The sequence below is a fragment of the Barbus barbus genome, assembly GCF_936440315.1.
Source record: "Barbus barbus genome assembly, chromosome: 37".
Classification (NCBI taxonomy): domain Eukaryota; kingdom Metazoa; phylum Chordata; class Actinopteri; order Cypriniformes; family Cyprinidae; genus Barbus; species Barbus barbus.
The window spans coordinates 16,372,076-16,396,642 of record NC_136715.1 but is presented as its reverse complement, the minus strand read 5'-3'; the positions used below and the strand labels follow the sequence as shown (position 1 = coordinate 16,396,642).

General features: G+C 36.2%; 2 protein-coding genes across 5 annotated transcripts; both read right to left on the bottom strand.

The window, feature by feature from the left end:
• Window positions 1-574: 574 nt before the first annotated feature.
• Window positions 575-13,603, bottom strand: LOC306856491 (cytokine-inducible SH2-containing protein-like). 4 transcript variants are annotated; one of them, XM_079395822.1, is made up of 6 exons: window positions 12,881-13,382; window positions 7,072-7,249; window positions 5,710-5,766; window positions 5,439-5,558; window positions 3,518-3,590; window positions 3,019-3,427 (listed from the first exon to the last, which is right to left on the bottom strand). In XM_079395822.1, exons 1-6 carry the CDS (start codon window positions 12,890-12,892, stop codon window positions 3,253-3,255), a joined length of 615 nt encoding a protein of 204 aa, XP_079251948.1. In that variant the 5' UTR covers window positions 12,893-13,382; the 3' UTR covers window positions 3,019-3,252. The 4 variants fall into 4 exon arrangements, with proteins under 4 accessions (XP_079251945.1, XP_079251947.1, XP_079251946.1 ...); XM_079395819.1 differs by lacking the exons at window positions 3,019-3,427; window positions 3,518-3,590; window positions 5,439-5,558; window positions 5,710-5,766 and adding an exon at window positions 575-1,375 and having other exon boundaries at window positions 12,881-13,603; XM_079395821.1 differs by lacking the exons at window positions 3,019-3,427; window positions 3,518-3,590; window positions 5,439-5,558; window positions 5,710-5,766 and adding an exon at window positions 575-1,375 and having other exon boundaries at window positions 7,072-7,245; window positions 12,881-13,314.
• Window positions 13,604-14,031: 428 nt separating this feature from the next.
• LOC306856490 (twinfilin-2-like) lies at window positions 14,032-23,044 on the bottom strand. Its single transcript, XM_079395818.1, has 10 exons — window positions 22,883-23,044; window positions 22,060-22,137; window positions 20,967-21,145; window positions 20,718-20,813; window positions 19,875-19,979; window positions 19,614-19,655; window positions 16,307-16,426; window positions 15,423-15,573; window positions 15,214-15,335; window positions 14,032-14,445 (listed from the first exon to the last, which is right to left on the bottom strand). Exons 1-10 carry the CDS (start codon window positions 22,905-22,907, stop codon window positions 14,278-14,280), a joined length of 1,086 nt encoding a protein of 361 aa, XP_079251944.1. The 5' UTR covers window positions 22,908-23,044; the 3' UTR covers window positions 14,032-14,277.
• Between the last annotated feature and the right edge of the window lie 1,523 nt (window positions 23,045-24,567).

Sequence of the window (24,567 nt, the reverse complement as noted above, 5' to 3'; positions counted from 1 at the left end):
GATGTTCGTCTGCTGAAGTCGATTATAAGAAAAGTAATCTACGTTACAAGATGCTTATCGAATGTCATCATGTGTAGGCTACTGAAATATTATATGGACTGTTACTATGTAAAATAAATAAATAAAAACATTAGTCTACATTACTTCAAATGTAAAATGGAAGTTCCTTGCCCTACACATTCAAAGACAATGTCTTTTTTGTTGTTGTTTTTTTCTTTGCTGTTATGTTATAGGCCCTATCCCAAATTTTATTCATGTGTATGGTGTGTGGGGAAAAAAAAACTTAACTTTTCCAGGAATGTTGTCTGTTAAAATGTCTTTCATGTTAAAGTCTGATTACAAGCTCATGGACTCATACTGTCCCAGGGCATCTATGACAGATTTCTAACTGAAGTCTAGTTCCTTTATCAGCTAAATTACAAATAAAATAGTCATTGTTAACTATTTTCTAAAATAATCTCTATAAAAAGTGTTTTAAAAATGCAATAATTGCAGACTGTGTTTCTAAATAAATTGCTTTCTGAGGAAATTACACCTTTGGAGACAGCATTACAGTCAGAATACAGTATTATTTATGTGTACTTTTGAAATTTTATTTTTTCATTGTTCTGGTGATGGTGGTATGTATGCAGAATGCAGAGTTGAAGCTTCATTCTTAGAAGCACAGAAAAATATAGGAACATTTTGTTTACTAAAATGAGAAGTATTTACAAATATTAAAAAAAATAAAAATGTACACAAAACAGTCCTTGCTTATTTGCACACCTACTCTGACATATGACCAAAATAAAAGTACCCATCATTCTGCCAGGGAGCAATATTTGCAAATTTTGGCTATATCACTTGTGACTTTGCAAAAACGAACCCCCTGAAGTGCACCAACATCCCCCCAACTGTCTTCACACCTGAAAGGGGTATTCCTGCAAGTACAGCATCAGCGGCCGTGGCAGCGGCAGCTGTGTATGGCAATCTGTATGGCTGTTTATAGCGAGGCGTGTGAGGTGCTGTAATGTTGGAAAGGCCTGAGGTCTGTACAGAGGCTTCCTGAGCTTCAGCAGGATGCCATTGTCCTTTGACACCATGTGATGTTCTTCTTCTATCCTCTTCTCCTCTTGACTCATGGATGTATAGTGCTGCATGAGACTAGGAAGAGCAGAAAAGGACAACAGGCTAGATCGGGCTGGAAAACTGGAATCGAGACGGAATCGGCCGCTGTCATATTCGATGCGGACATTAGTGGGGCCTCTCCACGTCTGTATGGACAGGGTGAAGAGGTAGAGAGGATGGCTGCTGTCACGGACAAGGAAAGTCCCTTCTGATGCTCCGATTAGGGCATCCCTTGCCTCACTGGCTGTCATACCACCCCAGTACCATCCTAAAACATAAAGAAACTATATTAATATGACACACACTACCATCTGAGTTCAGTATGATTTTATATCTTTTAAAGTCGGCATGAAATCAAAATTGACTATTCTTATTTTTTGATGGAATATTGTAGTGTTTATTATAAAGAATTTATCTGTGCACTTATTTATTTTTTTTAATTCATGTGCCCTCGTAATATTTAATCAAAAATGTTAACCTCCCCTCCCCCTCAAAACGACTCTACTCTTCTGGTCATGAGTGATGGCGCAAGGGCAGAGCTAGTGATGTGAGGGGTAAACACTGGGATAAACCACAGGCTGATGCTTTACTTTTTTCATGAGAGAGCACGTTACCCTTAAACACTGAAAGGATATTATACAACATTACTCTTAGGGCATCTCACACTAATTTGTTTCATGAATATGATTTAACCTGATGGAGGACGCGCTCAGTCATTCAGGCACACTCTCTCTCTCTCTTTCTCTCTCTCTCTTGGCATGTTTTGTGCTGTTGATCGTGGTCGTCATCCCTAATAAATAAATCATTTCATGCTTGGGTGTCGGCGGTGAATCCAGTGGCGAGAAATCAAGTTTGTCCTCGCTGCAGCCTGTAGCACGATGACGTACTGGATCAGATCCAATACATAGTGGATGTTTTACACGCATGCACAGTATTTGATTTTAATGCGCAAAGTGGGGCTGTCATTAAAGCTAGTATTAAATGTAAATTAAACTGTAATTACAAGATATATAGGTGTGTTTCACAGATTTACACAAATTATAGTATACTGTGATTTTAAAACCGTAGTGCAGGCTGTTGAAACTTTTTTTAAGCAAGGATGGAAATACAAATTTTGGAAATACAAATCTACTAATTATAATTTAGTTTGTTCTTTATGAAAAAATGGGTTCTATTGTCTTTTTTTCCATAATAGTCTTATAGTTCTGTCAATAATCCATTCATGTATCAAATATTATTTTTCATTCTCACTCTCTGTGCTATAGGCCTACGTGACAGAGTATAAAAGTTATAGGCCTACTAAAATATGCAGGCATCTTTTTTTATACCGTATAAAAGTAAAAAGAAGAAAAATAATCCTGTCAGTCAGGGTTCTATTAGCCAATAGACCCGTTATTCCGGGTTATACCAGGTTTTCACAGTCAATCCTATGTCCTAAAAAAATTATTACACACACAGCCGGGGACAAGATAACAAAGATGACAATTTCTATTTTTTGTGTGTTATTCATATGCAAGTTAAATCCCTGGAGATAGATTTAATGGCTAAAGACATACCATCCATTCCGTTACGAGAGTGCGCTCTCTCTCTCTTTTGAGTGTTTTGTATTGTATCATCAGACGATATGTGAAAAGCAACTACTCACTAAAAATAGCTTGGTTAAAAATGACCCAACAGATAACCCAATTGTGGGTTACTATAGCACCTACCTAATGTTGGGTTATTTTAACCCAATGGATTGGGTAATAAGTTTTACCCAATGCATTGGGTTATAAAATAACTAATTTGTTAGGTTAGTTGGCCAAAATGTTTTAAAATGCTTTAACCATCCTGGTATTATTATTATTATTATCACCATCATTATTATTATTATTATTATTGCTATGTAAATAAATAATAATGTACAGCATACAAATATATGGAAAATGCTTTATTTCCATTACATTTAAAGTTGCAAATACTTCTATTAAATTAAATGACTGGTTGAAATTGTGTTATTAATTATTTCCTTATCACATTGGGTTATATGCAATTGTTTCAGTTTACAAGATAAATATAAATTCACAAACAAACAAACAAACAAACAGAACAAATCTAGTACAGACAATGCACTTACAGCTGCAACAGGTTTGGGATACTCAATGTTCAAAATGTAAAATAATTTAAAGCATGTATCAACTGCTTGTAAAAAGACGGTCTTGCTTCAGTGCCATTTATGCCACAATAACAAAGGCTTGATTTTATCCCAGAACTGCAGGACATGAGAAAATTGCCTTGGTTGCTCCTTCTCCTCCAAATACCGAATGAAATTTGTTCCAACCTTTAAACAGAAATTTAAAATGGTAAATATGCACACATACATTGGATCAAATAATACCAAACAATGTATTGTCATAAATGATGCACTTACCCACTTTGTATGACAATGAAGGAGGATATCTGGCAGGGTTTTACTGCAACTTTAATGCAATCTCCAAGACCAACTTAAATAGAAAAAACAATGGATTAATCTCCAAACAAGAATGGAGGGAAAGGGGGGGGGGATCTGCAAAGCACTTTCTAAGACATGGTAGCAGTTTTTCATTTGATTTCTTACTGTTGTAATAATTAATGTCTGTTATATATCAACTTGATTAGCCGAGTGTTACAAGAGTTGTGTTTGTATCATTGTAGACAGGTGTGGGAATTTTTGAACTCTTTCTGCATGTTATATTGTTATGCTAGTGGGTGGTAATGTGAGTGTATCAATGACATACTGAATTAAATTTAAGTTATGTAAAAGCTATATCACACTCGTAATCATGCTGTTAAAACTCTATATCAGCAGGCTGTGGTTATCTGTGGCCTCATACATGATCTAGAGTCTAATGCCAAATTCACACTACAAAGATGGCACAAAAGCACTTCTGAAAGTGGCATTTATATGTCTTTACAATACTGTTTAATGCCTCTCAGAAGGGCATAAATGCATTTACAGAATTACAAGTGCATACTCAGATTCTGAAACGGGTCAGAGCTGGAATTTAGTTGACCTTTTATGCTGCATTGCATCTATACAGATAATTTTACCTTAAAGCCTTAAAGGAGAAGTCCACTTCCAGAATACAAATTTCCTGTTAATTTACTCACCCCCATGTCATCAAAGATGTTCATGTCTTTCTTTCTTCAGTCACAAAGAAATTAAGTTTATTGAGGAAAACAATCCAGTATTTTTCTCCATATAGTCTCCATATTTCTATGGTGGCCAACAGGTTGAAGGTCCAAATTGCAGTTTGAATGCAGCTACAAAGGGCTCTTCACAATCCCAGCCGAACAATAAGAGTCTTATCTAGCAAAACGATCTGTCATTTTCTTAAGATTTAAATTGATCTACTTTTTAACCACAAATGTTTATTGTTTTAAGAAAATGACTGATCATTTCACTAGACAAGACCCTTATACCTTGGCTGGGATCATGTAGAGCCCTTTGAATCTGCACTTAAACTGTAGTTTGGACCTTCAAACTATTGGCCACCATTGGGGTGAGTAAATTATCAGGAAATTTTTATTCTGGAAGTGAACTTCTCCTTTAACTCAGCTATGTGAAACACCTTCACAGTACTCTTGTTTGTGTGAAATTGCTCAAAGGAATAGTTCACCCAAAAATGAAAGTTCAAAATATAATTAAAATCTAACTTATTATCTATCAATTGAAAAACAGAGACATGCATTTTTTATGGTTTTGTGGGTTCCATATATTATTCTAATTAACTAACTGGTTTTAATACAGTACACCAAAAATCACACTATGAAAAATATTAAACATAAATCATTCCAAATAGCAAACAGATTAAAACAGTACTACATTATTACAAGGTTATGACTTCACACAAACACATTACAAAAATAAAACAAATATAAACTACTTAAAGATTTTAAACAAGTTCTAGTGTAGTTCATATTTTCATTTTCACAAACTGTTACATGCAGTGCATATATAATACAAACTTTATGAACTTTTCAAATGTGATTATATGTTTGTGCTTTTGGAAATGAATCTTTAATTAGCCTTATTTTGCATTTAAGCCTCTTTTTGAACATAAAATCTAATTACATTCTGAAAATGTAATAGTTGCATGTCCAATTATTCAGTTGTATTTTCATTTATCCACATCAAGGTGTGCTTTCATCCAAGTGGTATAGTTAAGACGTGTATGGGGTTTTGACAGTGGAAATTTCTGTAACGTTTAAATTAAAATTGTGTAAAATCCAGCATCCTGTTCAGACCCTAATATAGTACATACAATCAGTATTAATTTAATTTAACATGAACAGTTTGTATGTGACTATACCTTGAAACCGATAGCGATGTCTTTTGATAATTGATGATAACAATGCACCACTCTCTTCCATGTTCAATTCTTCGTGGCTGAAGAAGCGACGCGTGTAAACAGTGTAGCTCGCAGCGCTCTCTGTTGATGAAAATAATCACTACATGATTGCTCTGGTAACCAGCAGTTTAGAGATAATAAAATTATTAATTTCTGTGTTTCGTAGTGTTTTAATTTTACACTGTAGTTTCCTAGGGAAATGACATGCAATTTTAATAAAAAGGCGACATACCTTCACTCAGAGTGGACACCGCGAAAGAGGCTCTGCTGGTCTTCCAGGTGAGCACATCTGAAATGTATGTAAAAAAAGATTCCCCAAAAATTGTCGAGACGAACAGAAACAGTAAGGAAACCGTTTTTTATATGTTTGAAAACGATCGGATACAAGCGCTCGTGTTGTTAGTCAAGAGTGCAGAAAAAACGGATTAAAGTTTCAGTCGACAGGGGAGATGTAAACATACTCGCAGGAAAACCAGAAATATTATTGTGTCAGGGCATGAAGACACTTTGTAACGTACACATTAATTTACCACTTTATCATCTGTCGCAGACAGTTGCACCAATCAACCACTGGAATTTAAATTTTAATCTGCAAACTGGCATTTCAGATCTGCGTCCATTTTGTTAGTAACGCCCCAACTTCCAACGATCCAATCAATTCTCGAAGGACGAAATCAAGTGCCACCCTCTCATTTCAGATGCCGTTTCACTCGATATATGTCACAGTAGAGATAAAAAGACGGTCGCAACTTCCGTTTCATGCCGACTTTAAAAGAATACCTTATTAAACAAGGGCACATTAAATTAAAACTAAAATATGAAGCACTACCACTGTTTCTAACATTGATAATAATAAGAGATATTTCTTGAGCAACAAATCAGCATATTAGATTGACTTCTGAAGGATCATGTGGATCATGGCTGCTGAAAATTCACACAGAAAAATATTTAAATAGAAAACAATTATTTTAAATTGTACAAACATTTCGCAATATAATTGCGTTTACTGTATTTTGATCAAATAACTGCAGCAAAACAAATATATAATAATAATTTACTAAACCCAAACTTTTGAAGGGTATTTTACATTAGGATTATTCTAAGAACTAATAATAATAATAATAATGTTAATTTAGAAAACAAACATAATTCAATTATAAATAATAATGATTTATTTAATAATTAAAAAATAATAATTTGTTTTATGTATTAATAATTTAATTTATCAGCACAGAAATAAACCTGCTGTTGTCACTTTAGCACCCTGCTCATAATCTATTCTTCATAAAACAACATACATAAATATAAAAAGACGACTTGAGACTCTGTATATGACTTGTTTATAGAATCCAGTATTAGACATAATCTTCAGTGATTGTTCAAATGAAGAGGGAGTAATTGACTTCCATTGTCTTTTTGTTTTTAACTAAACACATTTGTTCGGAATCTGATTAGGTTTTTATTGGCCAGTTTAATGGAGGGAATTTGACCTGATAGTTGCTGACACTGGAGAGATGCAATCAAGAAATATGAAGCATAAAAAAAAGAAGTGCACATCAGTTCCTTGAATACTTAAATACTAAATAATATATACCTGAGGTATGTAGGTGCTGAAAGGTGGTGGTGATGAAACGCAAGTCCTCAGCAGGGGTCCACAAGAAGGGAGCTGCTTGGGACCGGTGAATTTGTTGAACCTCTGATTCATCCCACTCATTTTGGGCACTTGTATGGCTAGCGACCATTCCTGAAGGTGGCTCTGGCATGAGAGCTTTCTTGTGGAAGAAAAAACACATTTCTTGAGAATAATTACTGTGTAATAATAACTGTGTAATCAACAGATTCACGATTCAAGATTTTTATTTGTCACATACACAATTATACAGGGTATAACCAGCAGTGAAATGTAGGTCAGGTCCGCTCCAAGGACAGTGCAGTTATAAAGAATACAAATATTAAGAAAAAGAAAAGTAGAAAAAATAAGAGGAATAAAATAAAATAAAAGATAAAAAAATATATAAATATAAATGTGCAGGTCAGTACAGGTCAGCATGTTGTTGATTAAATAGTACTAAGAGGAATGTGCAAAAAGAATGTGCAAAAAGTTGTCCAGGGTATTTAAATAGCAGCAATATGAGGTAGAGAAAAATTATGAATAGCTATTGATATAGTGGTATATACATGGAGTCATGTGATGTTATGACACAGAGTTAGAGTTTAGGAGCCTGATGGCCTGGGGGAAGAAGCTCCTCCTAAGTCTCTCACAGACTTTTTTTCTAAATCTACAAAACGATGTGAGGTGAGAGAGCGGAGAAAACAGCCCAAAGGTTAAAATTCTCTGTGCTCTCTATATCATTGCTTTGTCATTGTAATTTCAGTGAACTCAAAGAAAGAACAAACAAAGGAATTGCAGTTTGCCAAAAACAAGAGAATGCACTCACATTCTATTTACACAACGTAGCAAGAATTTCAGATGGAAAGCAACAGGGTAAATAAAAGATTTTACAAGACAACAAGGTACAAATATGTCATATCTAAAACAGTATACAGGTACATCTAAAAAAAAATTGAATATCGTGAAAAGGTCAATATTTTTTGTCACTCAGAAAGTGAAACCCATATCATATAGATTCATTACACAGAGTGAAATATTTCAAGCCTTTATTTCTTGAAATTTTGATGATTATAGCTTACAGATAATGAAAACCCAAAATTCAGTGTCTTTGAAAATTAGAATATTACATAAGATCAATAAAAAAGGATAATTTAAACAGAAATGTCAGGCTTCTGAAAAGTATGTTCATTTCTATGCACTCAATACTTGGTTGGGCCTCCTTTTGCTTTAATTACTGCATCAATGCGGCGTGGCATGGAGGCAATCAGCCTGTGGCACTGCTGAGGTGTAATGGAAGCCCAGATTGCTTTAATAGCGGCCTTCAGGTCATCTGTATTGTTGGGTCTGGTGTCTCTCATCTTTCTCTTGACAATACCTCATAGATTCTCTATGGGGTTCAGGTCAGGTGAGTTTGCTGGCGAATCAAGCACAGTAACACCATGGTCATTGAACCAGCTTTTGGTAACTTTGGCAGTGTGGGCAGGTGCCAAGTCCTGCTGGAAAATGAAATCAGCATCTCCATAAAGCTTATCAGCAGAAGGAAGCATGAAGTGCTCTAAAATTTCCTGGTAGATGGCTGCGTTGACTGTGGACTTCAGAAAACACAGTGGACCAACACCAGCAGATGACACGGCAGCCCAAATCATCACTGACTGTGGAAACTTCACACTGGACTTCAAGCAACATGGATTCTGTGCCTCTCCACTCTTTCTCCAGACTCTGGGACCTTGATTTCCAAATGAAATGCAAAATTGACTTTCATCTGAAAAGAGGACTTTGGACCACTGAGCAACAGTCCAGTTCTTTTTCTCCACAGCCCAGGTAAGACGCTTCTGACGTTGTCTCTGGTTCAGAAGTGGCTTGGTAGCCCTTTTCCTGAAGACGTCTGAGCGTGGTGACTCTTGATGCACTGACTCCAGCTTCAGTCCACTCCTTGTGAAGCTCTCACAAGTGTTTGAATCAGCTTTGCTTGACAGTATTCTCAAGCGTGCGGTCATCCCTGTTGCTTGTGAACCTTTTCCTACCCAAATTCTTCCTTCTAGTCAACTTTGCATTTAATATGCTTTGATACAGCACTCTGTAAACAGCCACACCTTTCAGTAATGACCCTCTGTGACTTACCCTCTTTGTGGAGGGTGTCAATGTTCGTCTTCTGGATCATTGCCAAGTCAGCAGTCTTCTCCATTATTGTGGTTTCAAAGAACAAGAGATACCCCGAATTTATACTGTAAGGATGGTCATTAATTGAAACTCAAATGTAAATATTCTAATATTTTGAGATTCTGATTTTTGAAAGCTCTAATTGTGATGACGGGTGCTGGGGTGACGTCATCACCACCGCGGTGGCGGGAGCATGTGAAGTCTGTACAAATAACTGTTTTATGTCTCTTTACATTTGCTATTAATGATTTTGCATTTCTGTCGACTAGGTTGTAGTTTATTAGGTTCATTATCCTTTAATGGTAATGTATAGTACAGTTTAAGATATCATGCAGTTTGTGTTGACTGCAGATAGGTGCACATATCAGTGGTTATCGCAACATGTTATGTCTACTACTGTTCCCTTATGATATATTTTTCTCATTAACCACACAGAGACAAGTTGTAGTTGTGTTATTTATTATTTCAAGTCTGTATTTATTTTTACATTTGTAAACAGCTATGTGCTACATGCTGTGTACTCACCATATCCTGGTCTTGTGACTCCTCAAAGGAAGAGGCGGGACTACAGTGTCCCTTTTTCTTGAGTTGGGTTAAACTATTTCTATTAATAAGGAGGGGGCTTAACCCTTGGTGATGCAGACATGAAGAGATGTCTTATGATGTTGCTTACATTTTGCTTATGTTAAAGAATTGCATTTGTTTTTATTTTATGTATTTTTGAAGTTTAATGGTCTAAATGGTTAAAAGAGCTTGTGTTTATGCTTCCAAGTTTTCTGATATTGGTGTCCCTGTAGTTGGTTTGGTCTTAGGTGTAATGAGTCTGTCTTAGGCTACATAAGCCAGTCTAAACTGAACTTTGAGAGGACAAGGTGGGGGCATTTTGCTGCCTGTAGCAATTTGTTTTCTTTGGTCGTTTAACGTCAAAGGGGACACTGAGTTGAGATCCTATTTATTTTTGAAAATATATATTTTTTGGTTTGTTTGATTAGTTTCCTAATTCTGTTTATATTTTTTTCCCTCTCTTACTGTAAATGTGTATACCCCTACTTCTCCACTGGCATTTAATAAAAGTCCTCTTTGGATGATATCTGAGTCCTGAGCCTATCTACCACCTCCCTTTGACCAGCACGGGACACGTTACAACACTAATCATCAAAATGAAAACAAAAAACTTTTGAAATGTTTTACTTTACATGTATTGAATCTAAAATATATTAAAGTTTCACTTTTTGAAATAAGTTACAAGAAAAAAAAAATAACTTTTTCGAGATATTAAATTTTTTTGAGATGTACCTGTACAGGTGCTGGTCATAAAATTAGAATATCATGAAAAAGTTGATTTATTTCAGTAATACCATTCAAAAAGTGAAACTTGTATATTAGATTCATTCATTACACACAGACTGGTATATTTCAAATGTTTATTTCCTTTCATTTTGATGATTATAACTGACAACTAATGAAAGTCCCAAATTCAGTATCTCAGAAAATTTTAATATTGTGAAAATGTTCAATATTGAAGACCCCTGGTGCCACACTCTAATCAGCTAATTAACTCAAAACACCTGCAAAAGTCTTTAAATGGTCTCTCAGTCTAGTTCTGTAGGCTACACAATCATGGGGAAGACTGCTGACTTGACAGTTGTCCAAAAGACGACCATTGACACCTTGCACAAGGATGGCAAGACACAAAAGGTCATTGCTTAAGAGGCTGGCTGTTCACAGAGCTCTGTGTCCAAGCACATTAATAGAGAGGCGAAAGGAAGGACAAGATGTGGTAGAAAAAAGTGTACAAGCAATAGGGATAACCGCACCCTGGAGAGGATTGTGAAACAAAACCCATTCAAAAATGTGGGGGAGATTCACAAAGAGTGGACTGCAGCTTGAGTCAGTGCTTCAAGAATCACCACGCACAGACGTATGCAAGACATGGGTTTCAGCTGTCGCATTCCTTGTGTCAAGCCACTCTTGAACAAGAGACAGCGTCAGAAGCGTCTTGACTGGACTGCTGCTGAGTGGTCCAAAGTTATGTTCTCTGATGAAAGTAAATTTTGCATTTCCTTTGGAAATCAAGGTCCCAGAGTCTGGAGGAAGAGAGGAGAGGCACATAATCCACGTTGCTTGAGGTCCAGTGTAAAGTTTCCACAGTCATTGATGGTTTGGGGTGCCATGTCATCTGCTGGTGTTGGTCCATTGTGTTTTCTGAGGTCCAAGGTCAACGCAGCCGTCTACCAGGAAGTTTTAGAGCACTTCATGCTTCCTGCTGCTGACCAACTTTATGGAGATGCAGATTTCATTTTCCAACAGGACTTGGCACCTACACACACTGCCAAAGCTACCAGTACCTGGTTTAAGGACCATGGTATCCCTGTTCTTGATTGGCCAGCAAACTCGCCTGACCTTAACCCCATAGAAAACCTATGGGGTATTGTGAAGAGGAAGATGCAATACGCCAGACCCAACAATTCAGAAGAGCTGAAGGCCACTATCAGAGCAACATGGGCTCTCATAACACCTGAGCAGTGCCACAGACTGATCGACTCCATGCCGCGCCGCATTGCTGCAGTAATCCAGGCCAAAGGAGCCTCAACTAAATATTGAGTGCTGTACATGCTCATACTTTTCATGTTCATACTTTTCAGTTGGCCAACATTTCTAAAAATATATTTTTTTGCATTAGTCTTAATTGATATTCTCATTTTCTGAGATACTGAATTTGGGACTTTCATTAGTTGTCAGTTATAATCATCAAAATTAAAGGAAAAACATTTGAAATATATCAGTCTGTGTGTAATGAATGAATCTAATATACAAGTTTCACTTTTTGAATGGTATTACTGAAATAAATCAACTTTTTCATGATATTCTAATTTTATGTCCAGTACCTGTAAATCAGATCCATATGGTATTGGAATGCTGGTGTTTTTATTTCAGTCTCAACATCTGTCTCAGTAAGTCAGAACCTATATGTTCTTTCTCACATTGTGAAACAATTATCGTGATGGTTAAGTTACCGTACATAAACACCCATTTCTGAAATGCCCTGGAAAAGTGAAATGAGAACAAAATATCGAATTGCCTACTTTTACAGACACTACATACTGTATTTGATTTTAAAGATTTTATTCAAGTTATATTCAAACAAACTGCAAAGCATGATCACAGACATCTTATGAGCATGTTATGGAACTGAACTACAATTTACATTTTCCAGTATTGAAACTGAAATAAAATAATAATAATAATAAGTTAAATTTAATTAAATTCTGGGCCTGTACTCAACAGCTACATGTCAGGGAAATACACGTTTTGATTTTAAAACCATCGCAATGTACATCAAACGTTTTCATGTTTGCTCAGACAGTAACTTGGTCACAAAACTTTCAGTGCATGTTTTCGCTCCCAATTGCACAACGCAACATTAAATATTGCTTTTGAATCAGCAGCAGAAATCGGGAATGGATTACGATCAATCATAAAAGGACGAGATAAATTATGTATATACGTGATGCAACCACTGCAGTTCATCACAAATGAGTCAAGAGCAAGCACACCAAACAGGTATGAACGCTTTACAGCTCCCATGAAACTTAAAGGACTTTAGGTATAAAACACATAGATTTCTTACCTTTGTGGGCATAAAATCGTCACCTTCTGTAGGTAACCAATAGGCAGCAGAATGTGCGATGGCAGTTTGGAAAGACTGTGAGATTTACGCGAATCCTGCAAAATGCCAAAGCTGCTGACATTGTTCCAGCAGTGCTATAATGGCGACAAAACGTCCACAACGTGAGGGAATCTGGTCAACATCTAAACATTTTACAACAGTAATCTCTGATGCTTTCTAAGCCGAGCGAGCCTTCTCTGTCAAATAGTCTCCAGGAAATCGAAGGCAGCGAAATGAGGACGATAATAACGCAAAACAACAAAAAAAGCTTAGTAGTAGTACTCAAACAAGAGTAATAGGTCGTTTGGCTAGGTGGATTGTTATTTTCCTGTAATAAGAACAATAAGAAACGCCTTTGCAGCACGTCTGGCTGTTTTATGAGTTGACCCGCGTTCTAGGAATCTCATTCCAAGAAGAGCGCTACATCTTTGCGCCCGCGGCCTCGTCACCGGGCGCTTGGTGTTTCGCAGAACTGCGCTCTTGACTGTCGCTGCGTTTCCATTGGCTGCATTGCGCTGCTGACGAAGCGCCCGTGCCGGTCTCATAGGCGGATGACTTTCCCAGTAAAGAGCTTTCCAGGAATGCTGAAATTGACCTCTGCGCCAGCTGCGTTAACTGAGAGATCTCTGGGTGACAGCGAGGGCTGTGATGGGAGGTGACTGCAAGGTAAGCGTAGTGCTGAGTAAGTCTAGTTCCAGAAAATGTTTATTGCCAGAATGTTAGTTATATGGTTAATTACATCCCAACATCCTGGTAACTGATAGAGCTGGCCCTGGATCAGCATGTGCATTAACCCTTTAATAGACGAACCCAGAAAAACAATGGAATAACCGTTTATTATAAATATTATTATTATTATTATTTTACATTTATGTTTTTAAAAACCTGGCATTTTTATGTGCTTCTACTAAACAACTAACGAGTATCCATTTTATATGAATTAAAATATAACTTTATTACTAATAAGAAAGTATTAAAGTATTATTGGATAATAATCACATACTAGTACTAAATTCAGTTGCTATATATATGTGTGTGTGTGTGTGTGTAGAGGCCTGTTAAAGTGTTAACTAAACATAATGCTTCTCCATGGTTAGACAAAAGGGAGATTTAACAAGACAGATTAATGGGTTTTATTTTATCTTTAACATAAAAATCATCATCTAAACAACACATTTATGTGGCCTTAAAAACCATGTGAGAATGTCTTTCAGAGTTAAAGAAGACTAGTTAAAATCTAACATAAAAAATAATAACCAAGAAAAGGATAGCTAAGACAATAAATAGGCTACAGGCAATTGAGGGTGAAATTAAACAAGTGTATCAGATGTCATTTTACATGTTCTGACTGTATGATTCTAGCTCTCATCTCCATTCTCTCCCGCTCCTCTGATTAGACGCTTGTTCCCTCGTTTCCCTGTTGGGCCCTTTGGCTTGGTGAAGGCTTGTTTCAGAGCATGCTGCTTCGGGTAAACCTCTTCATACAGGAAATCCTCTGTCAGGCACTCTCCACTATCAATCTCCATCTACACACATGACACATAAACAGATTTACTGAAATGTGGATAAATATGGGTACTTGATTTAATGTCAAAATGTTAGGGATTATGAAGTTATTATTCAAAGGTCTGAGTTTCAAAAGTTTTAATTTGTTTTTAAATATATTTTTACTTTTACCTAGCAACGATGGACTAAATTGATCAAAAGTGACACTAAAGATTTTAATAATAATGTTACAAAATGTAAAATAAATGCTGATTTTTTTTCATTTTCTATCCATCAAAGAATCCTGGGGGGGGGGGGCATATCACAGTTTCCACAAAAAAATTAAGCACCACCACTGTTTTCAACACTGATAGAAGAAATGTTTCTTGAGCACCAGATCAGCATATTAAAATTATTTCTGAAGGAACGTGAAAATTCAGCTTGCCATCACAGAAATAAATTACATTTTAAAATATATTTAAGTAGAAACAATAAAATTTTAGTTTGTTTTTGATAAAATAAATGAAGGAACTTGTTATATTGTAAATTAGTTAACTTCAAGGAACTGTGATTTTAATTGTTAGTTCAATATATAGCTTATTTTATGTCGTGATGACCAGCAAATTATGCACTTTGTACTTTGGAGGTCTATGTGAAATTGTAATAAGTAAAATATGATTTTTTTTCCATTCTCAAGTATCGGACATCCTTGTACTCTTCTACTCGGGTCAAAGCTTGGATTTTCAAAAGCTATTAAAAAAAAAACATATACTGTACAGTATTAGGACCAACTGTTGCTGTTATTGTACCTTTTTGGCGATCTCTATGTGATAGTCTCTCTCTACCTCATCCAGCAGTCGATTCTTACAGCTGGAGTACAGCATCCTTTCTTTGATGCTACAGCTATACCCAGGCATGGAGTAGATGAAAACTGGTCCACATATTCAAACACAAACATTAGCTTTGAAGAAAAAATCTCATTACCAATACTGAAAAGCCGTAATATTTTGGCACTAACCTACAACTTCCAGTGCCTGTCCTTGATGGGCGTGTTTGTACAGGAAAAAGTGGTATCGTGGGGCATCAGTGGGGATTCTGCTCGGCAGATCTTTGGTCTCTGTAGGACTAGTGTAGACCAGCTCAATTGTCTCTCGTTCAGTGTCCAGCCGCTTAAAGATGATACAGTAAAAAGTACTTTGTTATTGGGCTTATGGAGATTATGTGGAGTGCAGCAGGCATAATATTCTATGTGATAATGTAAAATTGTTTAACACTTATTCAAAATGTTCAGTAGGGTCGGTAAGATTTTTTAAAGAAATTAATACTTTTATTCAGCAAGGATGCCTTTACAATGTTACTAAACAATTCTGTTTCAAATCAATGCAGTTTTTTTATTTTATATTCATCAAAGCATCCTAAAAACAATGATGATTTCTGAAGAATCATGTGACACTGAGGACTGGAGTAATGGCTGCTTAAATTTCATTCTTTGTCATTACAGGAGTAAATGACATTTTGAAATATATTCGAATAGAAACATTTTTAAAATTGCAATAATATTTTACAAGATTACTGTTTTACTGTAATTATCAAATAATTGCAGCCTTGGTGAGCATACCAGACCTTTATTTACCCCCAAACTTTTGAACAACAATGTTTGTTTATTGCATTATGAATACTTTGAAGTTAGGTGTTTTGTTGCTGAAATGTAATATTATGTAGAGAATCCTGTTATAAAAATCATGCAAAATAAACAAGCTATAAAACAGCACCATGAAAAGCTTTTTATTTGTATGTATAATGAAGGTAATTGTTACTACATGTGCTTATTCAGTGCAACCAGTACTGTTAAAAATATACGTGGCAGTCTGAACATTTTGAATGTGTGTATGTGGAACTTACTAGCTGAATGTAATTGATGCGTTTGAGTTTAAGCTGCTGTAAAGCATGTTTAGCCTCTTCTTGCAATGGGAACGCCAAACCCTGCAAAGTCGGATTTTTACTCTCCACGCTGATCTCTGTCTGTATCCAAAACACACATAACAGAAAACAAGGATATATTCAGTGCCCTCCACTAATATTGGTACCCTTGGTAAATATGAGCAAAGGCGGCTGTGAAAATAAATCTGCATTGTTTATGCTTTTTATCTTTCATTCACAACATTCACAAAATTCCAACCTATCATTGAAGTAAAACAATTGAAAGTGGGGGGAAAATCTCATTGTGAAATAAATGCTTTCTCTAGTTCATGATGGCCACAATTATTGGCACCCAATTATTGCAACGTCCTTTTTCCAGGGTAACAGCTCTGAGTTTTCTCCTATAATGCCTGAAGAGTTTGGAGAACACCTGATAAGAGATTAGAGACCATTTTCTTCATACAGAATCCTTCAGATTCACAGCTCCATGTAAGTAGTACTTCTCTTCAGTTCACCCCACTCATTTTCTGTAGGGTTCAGGAAAGGCGACAGGGACAGACATGGTAAAAGATTCATTTTGTGCTCAGTGACCCATTTTTGTGTATATTTTTATGTTTGTTTTGGATTGTTGTCCTGGTGGAAGATCCAAACATGGCCCATTATAAGATTTCTAACAGAGGCAGTCAGGTTTTGATTTTTCATTTGTTGGTATTTGATAGACTCCATGATGCCATGCATCTGAACAAGATATTCAGGACCTCTGGCAGAAAAACAGGCCCATGACATTGAGGATCAAGCAGTATATTTAACCATGGACATGGGGTACTTTTTTTATCTCTGTTTGTACTAAACTCATCTGGTGGGTTTGCTGCCAAAAAGCTCTTTTTTCAGTTTCATCTGACCATAGAAGCCAGTGCCATTTGAAGTTCCAGTTGTGTCTGACAACTGAGTTTGTTTTTGGATGAGTGAGGATGAGAATTTTCCTTGAAACCCTCTTGAACAACATGTGGTGATGTAGGGGTTGTTTGATATATATATATATATATTTTTTAGGTTTCTGACCCCAAGACTCAACTAATCTCTACAATTCTCCAGCTGTGATCACTGGAGAGTCTTTGGCCACTCAAACTCTCCTCCTCACCGTGCATTAGGACGATATAGACACGTCCTCTTCCAGGCAGAGTTTTAACATCTTTAGTTGATTGGAACGTCTTAATTATTACCATGATGGTGGAAATGGGGGTTTTCAATGCTTTAACTCTTTTCTTACAGCAGCTTCTCTCATTTGTGAAGCTCAATTATCTTTGGCTGCACATCAGAACTATATTCTTAGGGTTTACTCCTTGTGATGGATGATTAAGGAAATTTGGCCTTTGTGTTCCTCATATTTATAATCCTGTGGAACAGGAAGTCATGGCTGGACAATTTCATGCTCCTAGTCACCCTGGTGTGCAAAAAATGTAAATATGAAAGGGAATATACTTCAGAGATATTTTACTCATAAGAATTTCTAGGGGTGCCAATAATTGTGGCCAACATTCCTTTTCACTGGAGAAAAAGGTGAACTTTCCTCCCCACTTTCAATTGTTTTACTTCCATGATAGGTTAGAATTTTGTGAATTTTTAGAGTGAAAGAGCAAAAGGATAAACAATGCTGATTTATTTTCACTTTGCTCATATTTACCAAGGGTATGCACTGTATGTATGCATGTATGTGTGTATATATATATATATATATACACACACACAGGTGCATCTCAGAAAATTAGAATATGGTGAAAAAGTAAACTTAAAACTTATTTCAAAAAGTGAAACTTTCATATATTTTAGATTCATTACATGTAAAGTAAAAGTTTTTTGTTTTAATTTTGATGATTAGAGCTTACAGCTAATGAAAGTCAAAAATCAGTATCTCAAAATATTAGAATATTTCCTAAGATAAATCAAAAAAAGGATTTGCAAAACAGAAAAGTTCAAGTTCTTTAAAGTATGTTCATTTATGCACTCAATACTTGGTCGGTGCTCCTTTAGCACAAACTCCAGCATCAGTGAGGTGTGGCATGGAAGCGATCAGCCTGTGGCTCTGCTGAGGCACTATTGAGCCCTCAGCTCGTCTGTATTGTTGGATCGACTGTTTCTCATCTTTCTCTTGAAAATATCCCATAGATTCCATATGGGGTTCAGGTCAGGTATGTTGGTTGGCCAATCAAACACAGTAATATCATGGTCAGCAAACCACTTGGAAGTGGTTTTGTCACTGTGGGCAGATGCTAAAGTCCTGCTGGACAAGGAAATCAGCATCTCCATAAAGCTTGTTAGCAGATGGAAGCATAAAGTGCTCTAAAATCTCCTGGTAAACGGCTGCATTGACTTTGGACTTGATAAAACACAATGGACCAACACCAGCAGATGTCACGGCACCCCAAATCATCCCTGACTTTAGAAACTTCACACTGGACTTCAAGCAACTTGGATACTGTGCCTCTATAGTCTTCCTCAAGACTCGAGACCTTGATTTCCAAATGAAAAGCAAAATTTACTTTTATCTGAAAAGAGGACTTTGGACCACTGAGCAACAGTCCAATTCTTTTTCTCCACAGCCCAGGTAAGACGCTTCTTACGTTGTTTCTGTTTCAGAAGTGGCTTGGTAGACCTTTTCCCGAAGACGTCTGAGCGTGGCGACTCTTGATGCACTGACTCCAGCTTCAGTCCACTCCTTGTGAAGCTCTCCCAAGTGTTTGAATCAGCTTTGCTTGACAGTATTCTCAAGCTTGCGGTCATCCCTGTTGCTTGTGCACCTTTTCCTACCAAATATCTTCCTTCCAGTCAACTTTGCATTTAATATGCTTTGATACAGCACTCCTTGAACAGCCACCCCTTTCAGTGACCCTCTGTGACTTACCCTCTTTTGGAGGGTGTCAATGATCGTCTTCTGGACCATTGCCAAGTCAGCAGTGTTCCCCATTATTGTGGTTTCAAAGAGTCATTTATAGAAACTCAAATGTAAATATTCTAATATTTTGAGATACTGATTTTTGACTTTCATGAGCTGTAAGCTCTAATCATCAAAATTAAAACAAAAAAACTTTTGAAGTGTTTTACTTTACATGTAATGTAAATATATATGAAATTTTCACTTTTTTAAATAAGTTACTAGAAAAAATTAACTTTTTCACCATATTCAAATTTTCTGAGATGCACCTATATATATATATATATATATATATATATATATATATATATATATTTAATATGTTACATTAACATTTATTTAGATAGCTGAGGCTACCTTTGCTTGTCCACTTATGGTGGCAACTCGTCTTCTCTCATCCTAAATAGAAAAGTTAAAAAAATGTGTGAAAATCCCCTTAATACTTACACACTTGAAAACAAAATCAATCGTAGTACACTTACCCGTGCCACTTTGTCCTGTCAGGTGCATTATTAAAAAATGCATTTGTTTATTAGATATTTAGACAGTCAAACTGTCAGATACTCAATTTTGGTGTGAGATGATTTGAAGTGTATGAACATTTTTGACCTTCCTCACCTCTGTTATTTTAATCTGGTGGAGCTGTTGCTCAGCGGTGGTGAGAGGAGCCGGACAGGAGGAGGAGGACAGGTGTCGTAGATAGCCTTGGAAGCAGATATCTTCCTGCAGATAAGAATAGTAAATAGTGCTTAGATGACACATCATCACACCTCTAAACATGTGACCTGAAGAAATCTGAGCAAAGGTGAGTGCAGGGCACAAGCAGAACAGAAAACATTGTAGGTTTAATGTTGTAAACCAGTATAAATATATATAAAAAACACAGAAATTAAAAAGAGTTGTGGCCACTAAATAAAGTTACAATCTTAAAGATGAAAATTCCAAAAGTTTTTCAGCAATGTCATAAAAATACCATTTCTGGTTCTTAAAAGAAACTTTTTTCCACCATGAAGAACCTTTTGTCCAGTGGAAGGTTTCCATGGATGTTAAAGGATGCCAATAAAGAACCTTAAGATTTTTAAGAGTGCAGAAAACAAATAAGCAAAGGTCATTTGTCAGGAAAACATTCTATTCTGTTCTATTCTGAGTGGTCGGTCGTGATTTCAGGCATCACATAATGCTGAATAATTAGCTCATATCTGGAATACTTGATTCTGATTGCTTAGAATATCTCAGAATTTCTGCAACCTATTTGCTCCAAAAACAAAAGAGAAAGTTTGCCCCAAAACACCCACGCAGCAGGGTCATTTAAAAAAAAGAAAAGAAAAAAATAATGTTATGTTAAACGTTTTGTACATTGATATGCACATATGTATGTAAAATACATATACTGTAATAGTACAGTTATAAAATAATTTCAACTCATCTGTATTTGATGTTCAAATAAACCCGTCTACACACCTGGACTGTTCCAAACAGTTCATCTTTCAGGTGACTTCCTCCAAACTCTTTCTTCAGTGTGGCACGGGTAGCAGCGTACACCATCTTTAACCTCACCTGTGTAGTGCAGAATGAATGGGTATGGTCACACAGATGGGTAACTGACAGTCCTTTAACCCAAAGGGGTTAAAGGGAACATAATTTATATAGTATGAAGTTGAGAGTTTGTATTGAGTGTACACATTCAACTTTATCATGTTTCCTACTTACTGGTGACTGGTCTGGTGACCAGGAGATAAAAAGCCACTCATATCCCAGCTGGTTCTGTGAGTCGAGGCGGTAAAGGATATAACATGGTTCCAGCCCGTCCAGCATGGGCAGGACACATGCGTCATAGTCCTGATCCCAGCTCTGAGATACCTCTCTGTATGCTCCCAACACCAGCTGTTCTGAAGCACACACAGACAGATACACACACATACACACCTTATAACACACACCCTGACTACATGCAGTAGCCCCAGATAATGCACTGACTATCACTCTGGGTCCAAAAACAGCACGGTGCCATGTTATCATACACTAACACACATGGATAACATTCCACAGTCAAGTTTATCTCAGCATTTACGGTACTTGACATTGTTTAGAGTCAACAAGTGACTGAAATATATTTGCTAGAGTAAAGGTATGTAGCCTTACATAGCAAAGCATCAAACCAAGTGTAATTTATTTTACAAGATAGCAAAAGCACACTTTTAAGCAAAACATCTATATGTTTTTTAGGTGTTAAATGATAAAACAACATCTAAATGATGAACACCCATGTAACCTAAGTGGTACAAACTAAAACAATATAACTAGAACTAAATTTATAACTAAAACAAAATGATTTAAAAAACTATTTATTTAAAACCTTTTTAAAGTGTACTTTAGAGTGTTACGAAACATGGTCCTAAAAGTGTACTCACTTTAAATGGCTATTTATTTCATCAATATTATCATTTTTAAAAACATAATTCTAAGATTTGAATTAAACAAGTTTACATCTAATACAATCAAGTGCAGCTCTTTTCAGACTCAGAAATTTAATATTTAAGTATGACTCGAGTGTCCAAATACTTTTCTACATGATATGACCAATATGTGATCTTCTAAGTAAGTTTAGAACTTGGTTTACTCTACAGTAGGTATTTTTATTACAAAATAATGAGGCCTGCTTCATTTATTGGAAAGGGTAAATAGCAGTAAACTAATCAAAAGCACCATCAACCTTTGTGCTCAAACAAAATCATCCTGTGGGTATTGAAATACTATTATACTACATATACAGATGGTCTCACAAAAAAATGCTCCTACTCACCGCTCCTTATAACAATCTTCACCACTCTGACTGCGCCCCTTCTCGCCTTGACGAGGAACTCTCTCAAGTCTGGAGTTGCTGGTTTCAGTAGAGAAGTATTGAACAGAGACAAAAACCTTTAACTTGCCACAAACCTTTAATCATCATAAGAATAGCGAGAGACGACCCCATTACATAGGCCTAGTATTTCATGTTATAAATTATAACAAGACCAAGAAAATGGACTGAAACAAAGGAAATTTTACACTGCTTCCACACTGCGCGGCCTGTGCCTCATTCTTGACCTCACCATGGTAACAGGGCATCAGGACTCATAAATGATGTAGGTGCAGGTGAGATGGATGAGGAGCGCTTCCGCCCGTAAGCTTAAATTACCTCCCATCATCATTCACATAAAACACAGCATAATATTATCTCTCTATTTCAAACCTATATAGACCACTATACTGTAGAACCAAAAGTTTGTTTGCTAAAACCCAGAATTAAGCAGAGCTATCAATATTCCTACTCAAAACATTTTTAGTAGTAAAATTTTCTTTTTTAATAGATAGTTCCTTTTGCCCATAGATGAACACATTTGTACATAGACTCCATGCAAATCAGAAAAAATTCAATGCAAGATTTTGATGCAAAATTTTTAATCTAGAGCTTTTAGAGTTTTTATTCCAAAGTCCCTCTTTTTTTTTTTACTTTTTGCATATCTTCATAGTATTTCAAAATGCGTGTTTTTCTTTCACTAAAAGGAGAAGATCAAGAAAAATATAAAGGAATTTATACTAAATTTACATTTTTTATAAACCTATATGGGCTGCAGTGTACTTACCATGAATACCCGTCTGGTGCGACATCCCAAATCCCCACGATGGTCCAGCTCAGTCTGAATTCCTGTCGAAACTCACACGTTGTCCTCCTATTGTCTTCAGTGGCACTGCTATCTGTGCCCAGCAGTGTGGTCCAACTCACTTCCGTACAATGACATCAACGCCCCTTAAGCATCTTACCTGGGGAATCCTGTTTGAAACTTGATCTGCGGAACTGAGGAAGATGTGTAGCCTAATATTACACCTGTCAAGGGATGGGTTCCAGCACACCACCTATCTAGTATTATTCATCCATCACTGGTGGCCCTTATGGGGTATAAAGTGCAAGACAACATCTGATATCTGTGATGAGCTGAATGATTAAGCTTTAGTGTGGAATAAAAGGAAGTAAAATGAGAGTCTGAACATTATCTGTCTGTCTCTGCTCTTCTACAAACAGTTATGCCATGCTCCATTTGTGAAAAGAAATGGCACATTACCACTCACAAACATCAAGGACCTGATAGGTGCATATAAAGCAGTGTCCTGTGGGAGCTCAAATTCCACCAGGCTGTCATGAGATACCATGCAGGCGGCTGCTGACCCCCAACCAACATGACAGGCGGTTCAATTAGACAGCCTAACCAACTATGAAAAGGCCATTTCAAACCGTAAACTCACTCTCTAGACCACACTTTTCACAGATTTTGCATGAGGTTTGAGATTTGTTTCAAGGAAATTATTCGTTCTAAAAAGTGTCTGAGGGCTTTTTATTTCATTAAAGCATATAACAGACAAAAGGGTTTAAATCTGATATTATGTATCTGTATAAAGACAGAAAGAGAAAGAACATACCTGTGAGTTTTCTAGTGCTGGCTTCATGTTTAATTCACAAACCCTGCCATTATTCATTATTCACGGCCAACCCTCCCTTCAAAGATACACACATGCTCAGCACACATAGATTCTCTTTCTTCTTCACAACACACTTAAAAAAAAAAAAAGACTATAATACTACAGACTTGTCCATATGCTTTTCTAGACAATATTTAGGAGGAATGCACCCTCTGTTTTCTCAAACCCCTTTAAGAAAGCATGAATGATAACAAACAATTTGCTGTTGTTCCTATATAGGCTACATTTTTGTAAGGCTGCAGCCCTGTTGATCAAACTATTTACTGACAACTAAGTCCAAAGTCCAAGTCTTTACTAGAGCTGAAAGTGTTTTTAAAACGGTTCCAAGTTTTTATGCCTCTCCTGTTGGTTCTTTTTAGTGAATCAGAAACATGTACACACACGGTCTGATTCTCTAACAAACGACTCTTTTCGTGAATCAAAACAATCTGTGAATAAAATATGTGAACACGTTTTTGTTTTTTGTATTTTTATATTGAATATATTTATTTAATATCACTCTGCCCAGTGCCTTTTATTTTGAATTGCACTAATGTCATCCACTAAAATTACATATTTCAGTGAAAAGAAATAGCTCAAAAGCTAAATTTGTTTGGAGTTTGTCTAATATTTTATCTCAATGATATTCATTTTAAGTCCAAAATACTTCTTGAGGTAGCTCCTTTTTTTAACAAATTGATATAAGGGATGATTCATGAATTGAAAATAAATAAAATAATAAATCAAAAACGTGACCAGTGACTATTATTTTGAAATGGTGTTCATTCACGATTACATCTTGATCAGCTGTCCA